Source organism: Terrapene carolina, unplaced genomic scaffold (genome assembly GCF_002925995.2).
Source record: "Terrapene carolina triunguis isolate 2854851 unplaced genomic scaffold, T_m_triunguis-2.0 Scaffold192, whole genome shotgun sequence".
Lineage (NCBI taxonomy): Eukaryota > Metazoa > Chordata > Testudines > Emydidae > Terrapene > Terrapene triunguis.
In genome coordinates, this window is record NW_020664543.1 from 8,261,420 (window position 1) to 8,273,731 (window position 12,312).

General features: G+C 43.6%; 1 protein-coding gene across 2 annotated transcripts; it reads left to right on the plus strand.

Annotated features, from left to right (window-relative positions):
* The first annotated feature begins 4,202 nt into the window (after positions 1-4,202).
* On the plus strand, positions 4,203-12,312 carry DDX5 (DEAD-box helicase 5). Of its 2 annotated transcripts, none has more exons than XM_024192548.2 (13): positions 4,203-4,332; positions 5,821-5,986; positions 6,128-6,224; positions 6,308-6,441; positions 6,590-6,655; positions 7,265-7,406; positions 7,491-7,651; positions 8,057-8,229; positions 8,549-8,659; positions 9,046-9,107; positions 9,201-9,260; positions 10,508-10,732; positions 11,625-12,312. In XM_024192548.2, exons 1-13 carry the CDS (start codon positions 4,307-4,309, stop codon positions 12,008-12,010), a joined length of 1,809 nt encoding a protein of 602 aa, XP_024048316.1. In that variant the 5' UTR covers positions 4,203-4,306; the 3' UTR covers positions 12,011-12,312. The 2 variants fall into 2 exon arrangements, with proteins under 2 accessions (XP_024048316.1, XP_024048317.1); XM_024192549.3 differs by having other exon boundaries at positions 4,216-4,314.

A 12,312-nucleotide genomic window follows, 5' to 3' on the forward strand; every position in this document is an offset into this window, starting at 1 on the left:
ACGGAAGAACTGGGGGGTCACCCAATTAAATGAATGGAAACCAGATTTAAAACAAAAGGAAGTACTTCTTCACACAATGCACAGTCAACCTGTGGAACTCATTGCCAGGTATGTTGTGAAGGCCAAAACTATAACAAGGTTAAAAAACTACTAGTTAAGTCAGTGGAGGATAGGTCCATCAATGGCTATTATCCAGGATGGTCAGGGGTTCAACACCATGCTCTACATGTCCCTAGCTTCTTTTGACACAAGCTGGGAGTGGACGACAGGGAATGGATCACTCAATGATTGCCTATTCTATTCACTCCCTCTGAAGCACTTGGTATTGGCCACTGTTGGCAGACAGGATTCTGGGCTAGATGGATCATTGGTCTGACCCAGTATGGTTGTTCTTATTTTCTTATTGTATAGTGCTGATCATGCTGTTGTCCTAGCAATGTCACATACATTAATTTATCCTTGAAACATGCCTAGGAAGTAGGAAAGTATTATTAGCTACATTTTACAGATAAGGGAACTGAGGCACAGAAAGACTAAGAGATTAATGAAATATGGAAAAGGAAGTTTATCATAGAACCGGGAAGCAAACCCACATCTCATGTAGTCCGACCCAACACATTCATCATAAAACCATCCTTTTCCTAAGCCAGCTTTCCTCCATTTTAAAAGGTCCTTTTAAATTATATGATTGGAACATACAGTATATGTACATTGAACAAGTATATAGACTGGGTACCATGATCAGCAGTGAAATAATTAACAATATTATAATTTAAACTATATCATAACAGGCTTGAGTGTTAACACCCATTTGAAATGAAGGGCTTTTCAGATCAATGGAGCAATTCACACTTCTCAGCGTCATTGTTTCAATCAGTCTGCAAGTAGGGGTTACAGTCTCAAAGTTATCTTCACAAGCAAAGTTTAATTTGTTTTTAAATAGTAATAATGGTTGAAAATGTCTAGAGTGTACAGGACCTTAGAAAAGGTTGTGATATGATTAAAGGACTCCAGCAAACAAAAGACTGAAGAGGAATGTACAGTGTGCGTTTTTAAAACCCATATGCACTTCTGTGCGCTAGTGCAATTTTTATGACCTTTGAACTGGTATACTGGTTCTGTTAGGGGAGTTGGAAGGATACAGCTCGTAACCATTTACAATCACAGCTTTCTTAATATTAATAATTTCTGAAAATGCCTGAACACTGGACAACAATCTAAAAAATTATACTGGGTTATGTGTATTTATCCTCTGTATTTTTCTTGTAAGGAAAATTATTCCAGAAATTCCAATTATTTGTGATCAGGCAATTAATTTCAATGGGATTTAGACACTTTGAAATCCCAGAGTACTTTTGGGGTGTATTTGATCCAAAACCCTTGGCCACTTGCTACTCTGTGTTTGTTTGGCGTTTCCTATTTACAATGAGAAATCTCAGAAATTCTCTCATTAGTTTAGCATGGGTGCTGCAGCTCCACCATTTCCTAGCAGCAATTGAAGATCTAGAGAAGACTGGGCATCAGCAGGTGCTAAAGCAATGACGGGAGAATTTCTGAAAATAGTGCAGATGCAATCTGTAGTGAAACATGAGGTAATTTAATGGTAAATAGTCTAGATTAAATTACTACATGGTGGGTGCACAACTGGTTGAAAGACGATACTCAGAGTAGTTTCTGTCAAACTGGGTGGGCATATCTAGTGGAGTCCCACAGGGGTCAATCCTGGGTCCAATGCTATTAATTATTTGAATTAATGACTTGGATAATAGAGTATGCTTATAAAATCTGCAGATGACACTAAAATGGGAGAAGTTGCAAGCAGTTTGGAGGACAGGATTAGAATTCAAAACTTCTTTGACAAATTGGACAATTGGTCTGAAATCAACAAGATGAAATTCAATAAAGACAAGTGCAAGTATTTCACTTAGGAAGGAAAAATTAAATGTACAACTACAAAATAGGAAATAACTGGCTAGGTAGTTGTACTGCTGAAAAGGATCTGGGGTTATAAGGGATCACAAATTGAACATTTCAACAATGTAATGCAGTTAGAAAAAAGGCTAATATAATTCTGTGGCATATTAAAAAGAGTGTTGTAGGTAAGACACAGGAGGTAAAATTGTCCTGCTCTACTTGGCAATGGTGAGGCTTCAGCTGGAGTAGTGTGCCTAATTCTGGGTACCAAACTTTAGGAAAGATGTGGATAAATTGGAGAAAGTCTAGAGAAGAGCAATAAAAATGCTAAAGAGGTTTAAAAAACCTGACCTGTGAGGAAAAGTTCAAAATAACTGGGCATATTTATTCTTGAGAAAAGAAGACTGACGGGAACCTGATAACCAGCTTGAAATATGCTAAAGGGCTATTATAAAGAGGACCATGAACAATCGTTCTCCATGGACACTGAAGGTAGGACAAGAAGTAATGGTCTTACTCTGCAGCAAGAGAGATTTCGGTTAGATCAGAGTTTCTCAAACTGTGGTCCGCAAGCTCCACTCAGGTAGTCCTCTAAGCTGCACGCCGGGGTGGCCACACACAAGAGAATGAGGGGCAACCCACCTAATTAGTGGCGCTGCACAGGTGTGGGGCCACTAATTAGGTGCCTGGACTCTGGAGAAGACGCACATGTAAGATGAGGTGGTGGCCGGGGGGGAGAAAGGGGGTAGGTAGGAGGGGGCAGTGGGGTGAGAAGAAGGGGTGGTGGGAATTTGGGATATGCAGGGCTGCAGTGGTCAGAGAAAGAGGTGACTTTCCCCAGCTCCAGGGCTGCAGCTTCCCAGCCTCAGCTCTGTGGCTGCTGTGGCAGGGGAGAGACCCCCCTCCTTTCCAGCCCCAGCTTGGGGGCTGCTGTAGCGGGGGAGAGAGGGCACATCCAGCGCATTAGAAACGTAAGACTACTGATATTAAAATATGAGTTGTCTGCTTTTATTTGTAGAACAAAAAACGTTAATTATTGTTTTTTTTTAATATAGCACTTTTAGCCAAAGCGCTTTACAACAGTTAGCTAATGGTACAAACATTTGGAAAGATCATTTGGGGGAGGAATAGCTCAGTGGTTTGAGCATTGGCCTGCTAAATCCAGGGTGGTGAGTTCAGTCCTTGAGGGGGGCCACTTAAGGATCTGGGGCAAAAATCTGTCTGGGGATTGGGCCTGCTTTGAGCAGGGGGTTGGACTAGATGACCTCCTCAGGTCCCTCCCAACCCTGATATTCTATGATCATTAATTGCTCTGCTGAGACCTGCAGCAATTTTCAAGTGGTGCGTGAAGAAAAAAGTTTGAGAACCACTGGGTTAGATCACAGGAAAATGTTCCAACTATAGGTAGTTAAGCACTGAAACAGGCTTCCAAGGGAGGCTGTGAAACCATCATTGTTAAAGGCTTTTAAGAACAGGCTAGACAAACTCCTGTCAGGGATGATCTAGGTTTATCCTGCCTCAGTGCAGGGTTCTGGATCTGATGACCTCTCAAGGTGCCTTTCAGTCCCACATTTCTATGCTTCTAAATAAAAGAAAACTCCCTACTATGGTGAACCACCTGCCCAGTCACAACATTAGGGGTGTGAATTTAATAGGATTTCGTGTGTGTGACTAGTACACCGGAACAGCCATGTCAGAAGCTGGGGCTGTTTAGCTGGAAGCGATTTAGGTCCAATGTGGGGCAATGTCCTTTTGATGCGAGTGGGCTTGTTCCCCTCAATAGTCTCGGCGAAGGTGTTCAACACAGTTGGTCAATGCCCCCCTCGCGTCCCCCCTCCATCACCTCAGCGGAATGGGGCTACCGACAAAGGCCTTTATTACGTTAACGGGGCATACGGGGGTTGGGTGGCATCACAGGGGATGCGCAGGCGCGAGCGGCTCGTGCTGCTCTCAGAGGCGTGGGCGCGAAGGGCTGAAGTCAGGCGAGGGAGGGAAGGGCGCCGCTCGAGGGCTCTGGGTACGCGCCTGGGGAACGGAAGGGTGACGGGAGCGCGAGCCACGCCCGAAGTGGAAGGGGAACTTCCGCCCGCGAGCACACACCGGCCGGCCGGCGAGGAAAAAGAGAAGTCGAGGACAGAGCTCTTGGGGTCACGCCCACAAGGGGGGGGAGGGGAATCCGGGCGGCTCGAGCTGTGACGCATGACAGAGGGGCGGGTTCTGTGCGCGCGTCACGAACCGGTTCCCAGCATTCCCTACGGCACCGGCTATATAACCGGCGTCCGGGCGACTGGGCGGTCCCCATTCATTAGAATCGCCGGTGCTTGCTGACTTCACTGTACCTTCTGCCGCCAGCTTTAGTGCTCGGGCTCGTCTCGCGTCCACGGCCATCACCATGCCTGGATACGACATGGACAGAGGGTGAGCCTGGGGCCCTAGCCGGCGCTTGCCGCCGTTTTCGTCCGTACTCCTAGATCGACCGTTTAGCCGTGTAAAATGGCGGCGGGGGTGGGAGCCTTCTCCTTCAGCGCTCCACGGGCGGCGGGAGGGGCCGCTGTCTGTAGGGGGCCCGATCCCAGCAGGGGCCGGGCGAGGGGCGGGGCGGAGGTTAGTGACCCCCGGGGGTTGGTGACCTAGTACCCGGCTAGGTACAATCGCTGCCCTGGAATCTGCCCTCGACGGTTGGGGTTATTCGGCACTGGGGTGGGGGGCTTTGGGAGCTCGATTCCCCTTCGGGTTGGCGCCCCCCGCCGCAGATTGCGCGGGAGGTGGGGTCCAGGTCTCCCGGCTGGGCGGCTTGGGGAGCGCCGGGCTGGCGGAATCGTGATTGGCGGGTCAACGGGTGGTACAGGCGCCTCTCCGGTGCCGCAGACCTCCGCGGGGCGGCTCCCCCCGGTCAGATGGCGTCCGGGGCTGAAGCCGGCCGGCTCCTGCTTTGTGTTGTGTAAGCGGATGTTAATGGCCGGCCCCGCCATGCGGTGACTGAGGGGAAATCAAAATGCCGGCTGCTGCTGCCTTTGTTCCTCCCCCTCCCCGCCCAGACTCTAAAATGGCAGCGGCTGGAAAATGTGGCGTAGACAGAAATGAGAAACAAAGGAAACGGCAGCGGCCGCTCCGCCATGTTCCCCCCGGGGGCGGAGGGCGCTCCCCCGCCTAGCCGGGATGGATGGGGACGGAGCCTGGCGTGGCAAATAAAGCTTGGTAGCGCCCGCTGTTCGGGGGGGGGGGGGGGGGGGGGGGGGGGCGGGACGTGATTGGGGGGGGGGCGGGGGGGGGGGGGGGGGGGGGTATGCGCCTGGCGGCTTAACGTGATTTGGGGTAGTGGTGGTGATTTTACCGACATTTTTGTCAAATGAGCCCCGGATGTGTATGAGCGTCTCAGTGGGGGATTTATTTCGTTACCGAAATCGATGCCTTTGTTTAAAACAAACATCCCTCCCCCAAAAAAACTCCACAGCAACCCACTTACGGGAATGTTGTCTCTAGGTTTTATAACGCCCCACCCACGCACACACACCGGCTTTCTTCAGTCTCTGACGCACGCTGGGAGTGTCCCTTCGATTACAAAGGCGTTTGGGCTGTCCTGTTTTTTTTAATCGTTTTGTTTGAGCACTTAGAAGATTATGAGCGCCTTTCAGTTTGGGATGTTAGGTATTTGGTAACTAGAGCACACCTGCTGCTGGGACCTTTGTGGTATTTACACGTAGAGTTTTGATTTCAAAGATCCCATGAAGTTAAATCCTTGAAAACATTGCCTCCTCAAATAGTTATAAACACAGACTAGGAATTTGATATATTGACAATCTTGGCATTGATCTGATGTTATGGAAACGAGTTAATTGCCACATATGGGAACAAGTTAGAATTTTCAGAAATCTTCAAGGATAACTACAATTTTTTTTTTTTCAGGTTTGGTGGTCCTCGTTTTGGAGGAAGCAGAGGTGGACCTCTATCTGGAAAGAAATTTGGAAACCCCGGAGAAAAACTTACAAAAAAGAAATGGAACCTAGATGAACTGCCCAAATTTGAGAAGAATTTTTATCAAGAGCATCCTGATGTAGTTAGACGCACTGTGGTATGTATCATGGCTGTTCTTTGCCTTATTAAACTTGGTGTGCTTTTTACTTGGTAATTTATTGATTGTGGGACATGGATCAATGAGTGAATTGCAGGTTTGCTATAGATTTCTTTAAAAGCGTAAATATTTGTTTTGCAGCAAGAGGTTGAACAGTACAGAGCAAGCAAAGAAGTTACAGTGAAGGGCCATACCTGTCCAAAACCACTTATAAATTTCTATGAAGCTAACTTTCCTGGTAAGTACACCAGTATACCAAGGGGAGGTCACTCAGACTTCATGAATACAAACAATAGCTAATTCATTCTTTCTCTTTTGCAGCAAATGTTATGGAAGTAATTCAGGCACAGAATTTCACTGAACCAACTGCTATTCAAGCACAAGGATGGCCTGTTGCTTTGAGCGGACTGGATATGGTTGGAGTAGCACAGACTGGATCAGGAAAAACCCTGTCTGTAAGTTGTGGCTTTAAAGCTGGGAATGTAGTTACATAACCTCAACTTCATAAAGTATTGCTAATACGCTTATCTGTATATCCAGTTTCCTATCTGAAATACTGGGAAATGCATGTATTAACAGAAGGTTTTCTTTGTTTTCAAACAGTACTTGTTGCCTGCCATAGTGCATATAAATCATCAGCCATTCCTAGAGCGAGGAGATGGACCTATTGTGAGTATGAGACTGGTCTCTCTCTCTCTCTCTCTCTCTCTTCCTCCCCCCCCCCCCTTTCAAGAGGAATGTTATGTTAAAAGCACAGGTGGTTAGGGGGGAAATGTGGAATGAGTAGAAAAATTAGGCATTTGCTGGTCATCAGTTTAATATTTTAGCTAGTCCACCAGGTTTTAGTGCATTGCATAGACCCTGTCCTCCATTAAGACTTTGTCAAATTCAACCAGAGTAAAACTTCCAGTATTTCTATTGGAATTATGCATCTCAAAATGGGAATATTGGCTTGAGGACACCTATATCTCAAGGTCTGGCTTTGAGGATATTTTGCTGAAGGCAAAGCCCACAGGGGGTAACTGGCAGCAAAACCCAAAAGGGCCTAGTATTAAGCTTTTAAAAGTGCTGCAGGAAGACAATCCTAGTCCTAGGCTTCTAAAAGATTTAGGGTAATAAGTAAAACTTCCTTGGTTACCTTTGCCTCCATAGGCAACATAGAACTTCGAATCTGGTAACTTTAAGAGAAAAGTTAAACTAGATTTGACAAAAATTGAAAGACTGCACATGCTTGCTTACCTTGATGGAGTGATAATTTGATATTGACAATGTTTACAGTGTCTGGTGCTGGCACCAACTCGAGAACTGGCTCAACAAGTGCAGCAAGTGGCTGCTGAATATAGCAGAGCATGTCGTTTGAAGTCTACTTGTATTTATGGAGGCGCTCCAAAGGGACCACAAATTCGTGATTTAGAAAGAGGTATGAATAAAGTTGTTACCATGTAGACATGGGCAGTGTAGAAAACGTTCTCAGATGTGCTAATCTCAGTGTGCTTGGTCTAAGGTGTGGAAATCTGCATTGCAACACCTGGAAGACTCATAGACTTTTTAGAAGCTGGAAAGACCAATCTCAGGAGATGTACTTACCTTGTACTTGATGAAGCTGACAGAATGCTTGATATGGGATTTGAACCTCAGATCAGAAAAATAGTAGATCAGATAAGGGTAAGTAGAAGTCATGTTCCAATCTTTAGTTAACCAAAATTTATGTAGTTTAAAATTACACACAAAAATGAAGTATCGGGGTAGCCGTGTTAGTCTGTATCCACAAAAACAAGTCCGGTGGCACCTTAAAGACTAACAGATTTATTTGGGCATAAGCTTTCGTGGGTAAACTCACTACTTCAAGCACAAAAATGAAGGTTCCTACATATATCAAATCACATAATTCTTGCAACCATCATATTTCTCCTATCCTTTGAATTACGTCCAGTTCAATTATAGTAACATTTGTTGGACTGGATCTATCCTGTTAACTCTGTAGCTGGGTGCAGTATTTTGCTGTGTGGTTCAACTATACTGTTCTGCTTGTGTGGTTCAAGTTAATAAACAGTTTTAATGTTTCTTCAGCCTGACAGGCAAACTCTAATGTGGAGTGCAACATGGCCCAAAGAAGTTCGACAACTTGCTGAAGATTTCTTGAAAGAATATGTACACATCAACATTGGGGCATTGGAACTAAGTGCGAACCACAACATTCTTCAAATTGTGGATGTCTGTCATGATGTAGAAAAGGATGACAAGTACGTAGTCACTTGAGAACTTGTTTATGCTCCCAAAGCAGGGTGGGGGTGTGAAAACATTAATGTAAGTCAGATCTCTTCATGAGGGTCTACTAAATGAATAGAACTAACAAATTGTTCAGTGGGGTTTTCCTTTGATTTTATTTAGCTTTATTGTGTGATTTTTGAAGTTGTTTAATGCTAAGCATCTTAAGCAACTGGGTCTTAATTATTTGAAGTCAAATTGTGACTCTTAGTAGTAGTAGTACTAAAGAAACTATGCTAGTTTTGGGTATCGCCTTGAGTTGCTGTTTTGATGAACTAATTTTTCTTGCAAAAGACTTATTCGGTTGATGGAAGAAATTATGAGTGAGAAAGAAAACAAAACCATTGTGTTCGTGGAAACCAAAAGACGATGTGATGATCTTACCAGAAAAATGAGAAGAGATGGGTATGTTTCCTCTCCAAACTTTTTTTTACTTTTTTTTAGATTTCACTATGTAGCTTAGTTACTCCAGGCTAGCTTCCCTCAGTCCACAATTCACTGACCATTGTACACATAACACTCTCTTCATAGTGATGAACTAAAAAATCAATCTAGTATTAAATGTCAAGTGAATAGTGCATCCAGCAAGATAATCTTTCATAATTGGTGCAGTATAAATTCATTAAACACCTTTAATGTCCATTTTAGGGGTTTGCAGTTGGTCTACTTAAAAGCATAAATATATAATGTAACTGGTGGAAGCTTACTAAAATGTTTGTCAAACTGTGTCCTGATTTGTATATGTATAACATCTTGATGAGGTTAGTCATTCAATTTAAATATGCTTTCAGGTGGCCAGCAATGGGTATCCACGGTGACAAAAGCCAGCAGGAGCGAGACTGGGTTCTAAATGGTAAGTGTGACTCCTAAACTGTTCTTGGTCAGATTTTTAATCTAAAAAGTGCCAAGAATATAGATAAACTGACCAGACTGTGTTCTGTTACAGAATTCAAACATGGAAAAGCTCCTATCCTGATTGCTACAGATGTTGCATCCAGAGGTCTAGGTTAGTACAACTCCTCTAATGCCAGTTGCCAAACATTTTAAAGAAAGTTCATTGCTTTCTTTAACCTCTGCATTTTTCTAAGTTTTTTTCACATAAAGGTGCAGTCTTTGTGGCAAGGCCTAGGCATGACAATCGGAGGACTCGAGGGGGATGGAGGACTAGTGGAAATGATCGGCTGGCTGCTTCCAGTCGAATAGAGAGGTGACAGCTGAGAGCATTGTGTGCCAGTAATCTTCAAAAGGCAAAGACCATCTTTTAAACTACTACCCCATAAACTGTTCTCTCATGAAACAGCAGTTTTTATTCACAGTTCACTTTGCCCTGGTATTTCTTTTCTGTCCCATGCTTTGCATGATTGCCATGGTACAGTGTTGTTAACTTTGTGCGTACTGTTCGCTGTGATCTGTGGGTCTTTGAATTTCAGTGACTTTTTGCTGAAATGTCGAAGAAAATTATGAACTTCATTGTTCAATGAAATTCATTTCAACCTTGAAATGGAGAGAGCAGCTTTAAAATGTACTAAGCCTTGTACAAATTGGTGAGTACTGGCACATGAGATCTGAGAAAAAGTCCACCTCTCACTTTAGCAAGTGGGGTGGGAAAGCAATGGCTTCTCCTTTTGAAAGTCAAAGTTCCTCCTTCACCTATACACCAGTCGTCATGTCGAGACCTGCCAGAGAGAGACACATTCTCAAGTGAACCCTGGCTTCTTGGAAGCGCTTGCCTAGACGAGACACAGTGCATAAAAACAACTTGGTGACTTTGGGGGACAGGTATGTTTTTCTTGCAGCTGCGGTTGAAAGGTCTTGGCAAGACAAGCAGTGTGGCCCATTTTTTTTGAGCTTCTGATGAGTGTGTATGTGAAGGACCTTGTGTGTTTTTACTCTAAGGTCCTCAAATGAGCACATGAAGAGGCTGCTGTGAGCTTTAGTGGCCCTACTGCAAGAAGCATTCAGAAGTCACTTGATGATTTGTAAGGGAACTCTTGAGTTGGGAATGACAAGCAAATGCATTCTCCTTTATGGTAAGGTTTTTAGGTCACTGGGTGGGTGATAAGATGGGTACAGATGGAGTGTGCATACTTTTTTCTCTTCCACAATATTCAAGCAAAAAGGATGATTCTAACAACATTCTTTGCAGCCATTAGCGTCTTAAAAATATAGTTGTCTAACGTTTATTTTTGATTTGGCTGTTGTGGTGTGCAAAACTTTGTACATTGCTTTTTGCCACACTGCAACACTTTACAGATGTGGAAGATGTGAAATTTGTCATCAATTATGACTACCCTAACTCCTCAGAGGACTATATCCACCGAATTGGACGAACTGCCCGCAGTACCAAAACAGGCACAGCCTACACATTCTTTACTCCTAACAATATAAAGCAAGTAAGCGACCTCATCTCTGTGCTTCGGGAGGCTAATCAAGCTATCAACCCCAAATTGCTTCAGTTGATTGAAGACAGAGGTTCAGGTAAATAGTCCATTTACTACACTTCTTCTCTCCTCTCTTTCCTCTCCCCCCTCCCCCCCCCAGTGAATTTTCTTTTTGTAGCCTGGTATGTAGCTTTAGACAAATGTTTACAACTTCACACTGCCTCCAGAGACCCTGAACTTGGCCAGAATAGTACCTTTTACTTCAGGAATGCATTAAAATGTCATGATCTTGCCAATTAAAAGAAATGGGTTTCAAATCTGTTATACATGAATTGTACAGAATCAGGAGCATTGTCAATTGTATGGAAAATAAAACTTTAATTGGCCCATGGCCATATTATACTACAGTAATCCACAGCAGACCACTGTCCCTTTGAAAGCACCATCAAAGATCGGTGATAAACTCTAAAGGCTATATTCTTTCTTTGGCACCAAAGTTTACTCCATCTGCTACTATTAGCATTGGTGGAGAAAAATATGGTTGTCTGTACTACATAGTAGGCCCTTTATTCCCATCCTTCATTTCCTTCCCTGTTTCTTTCTGTACCTCTAAACATCCTTTGTGCAACCTCCCATTTTCCCCCCTGGACTTCATTATTGCTTTTCTAGTCAAACCACTTAATTTGATCATTGTAAGTGCTTATATTGGGGTTGTGTAGAGTTAACACCCTGAGATCAGTGTCAGGCAGTCTGCAGACTGGGAACGCATCTGTGTTTGCACTTAGTTCATGTTTGAAAAAGTTACGGTGACAATGATGAGCTTAAACTCTTCAAATAAAAGTTTTGTGTATAGAAATCTGGATGCCTTAAAGTGCAGATACATTAAGTGGGAAAGGTACTTCCTTATAACATGGATATTGATGCTTGATTGGCAAATAACTCTTGAAGCCAGTATCTCATCTAGATTTTTTTTTTCCCCCCCTTCACAGGTCGTTCCCGAGGTGATCGACGTGACAGATATTCTGCGGGCAAAAGGGGTGGATTTGGTAATTTTAGAGAGAGAGAGAATTTTGAGAGAACTTACGGTGCAGTAGGAAAGAGAGACTTTGGAGCAAAAGCCCAAAACGGTGGCTACAGTGCTCAAACCTACAGTAATGGAACTCCATTTGGAAATGGCTTTGCAGCTGCTGGCATGCAGGCTAGCTTCAGAGCTGCTGGTAATCCTGCAGGAGCTTACCAGAATGGTTATGATCAACAGTATGCAACTAACATTGCGACTATGCACAATGGTATGAACCAACAGCAGTATGCATATCCTGCCACTGGTGCTGCTCCTATGATAGGTTACCCAATGCCAGCAGGTTATACTCAATAACTTTAGAAGTATATTTAAATGTCTGTTTTTTTTCATAATTGCTCTTTATATTGTGTGTTATCAAGACAGGATAGTTATTTAAGAAACTTACGGAAAATGCAGAAATGACTTCAGTGCAGCAGTAATTATGGTGCACTTTTTCGCTATTTAAGTTGAATATTTCTCTACATTCCTGAAACAATTTTTAGTTTTTTGTACTAGAAAATGCAGGCAGTGTTTTCACCAAGTAAATGTACAGTGATTTGAAATACAGTAACAGAGGGCAGTGCATGGCCTTCCAATAAAGATATTTGAAGACTGAA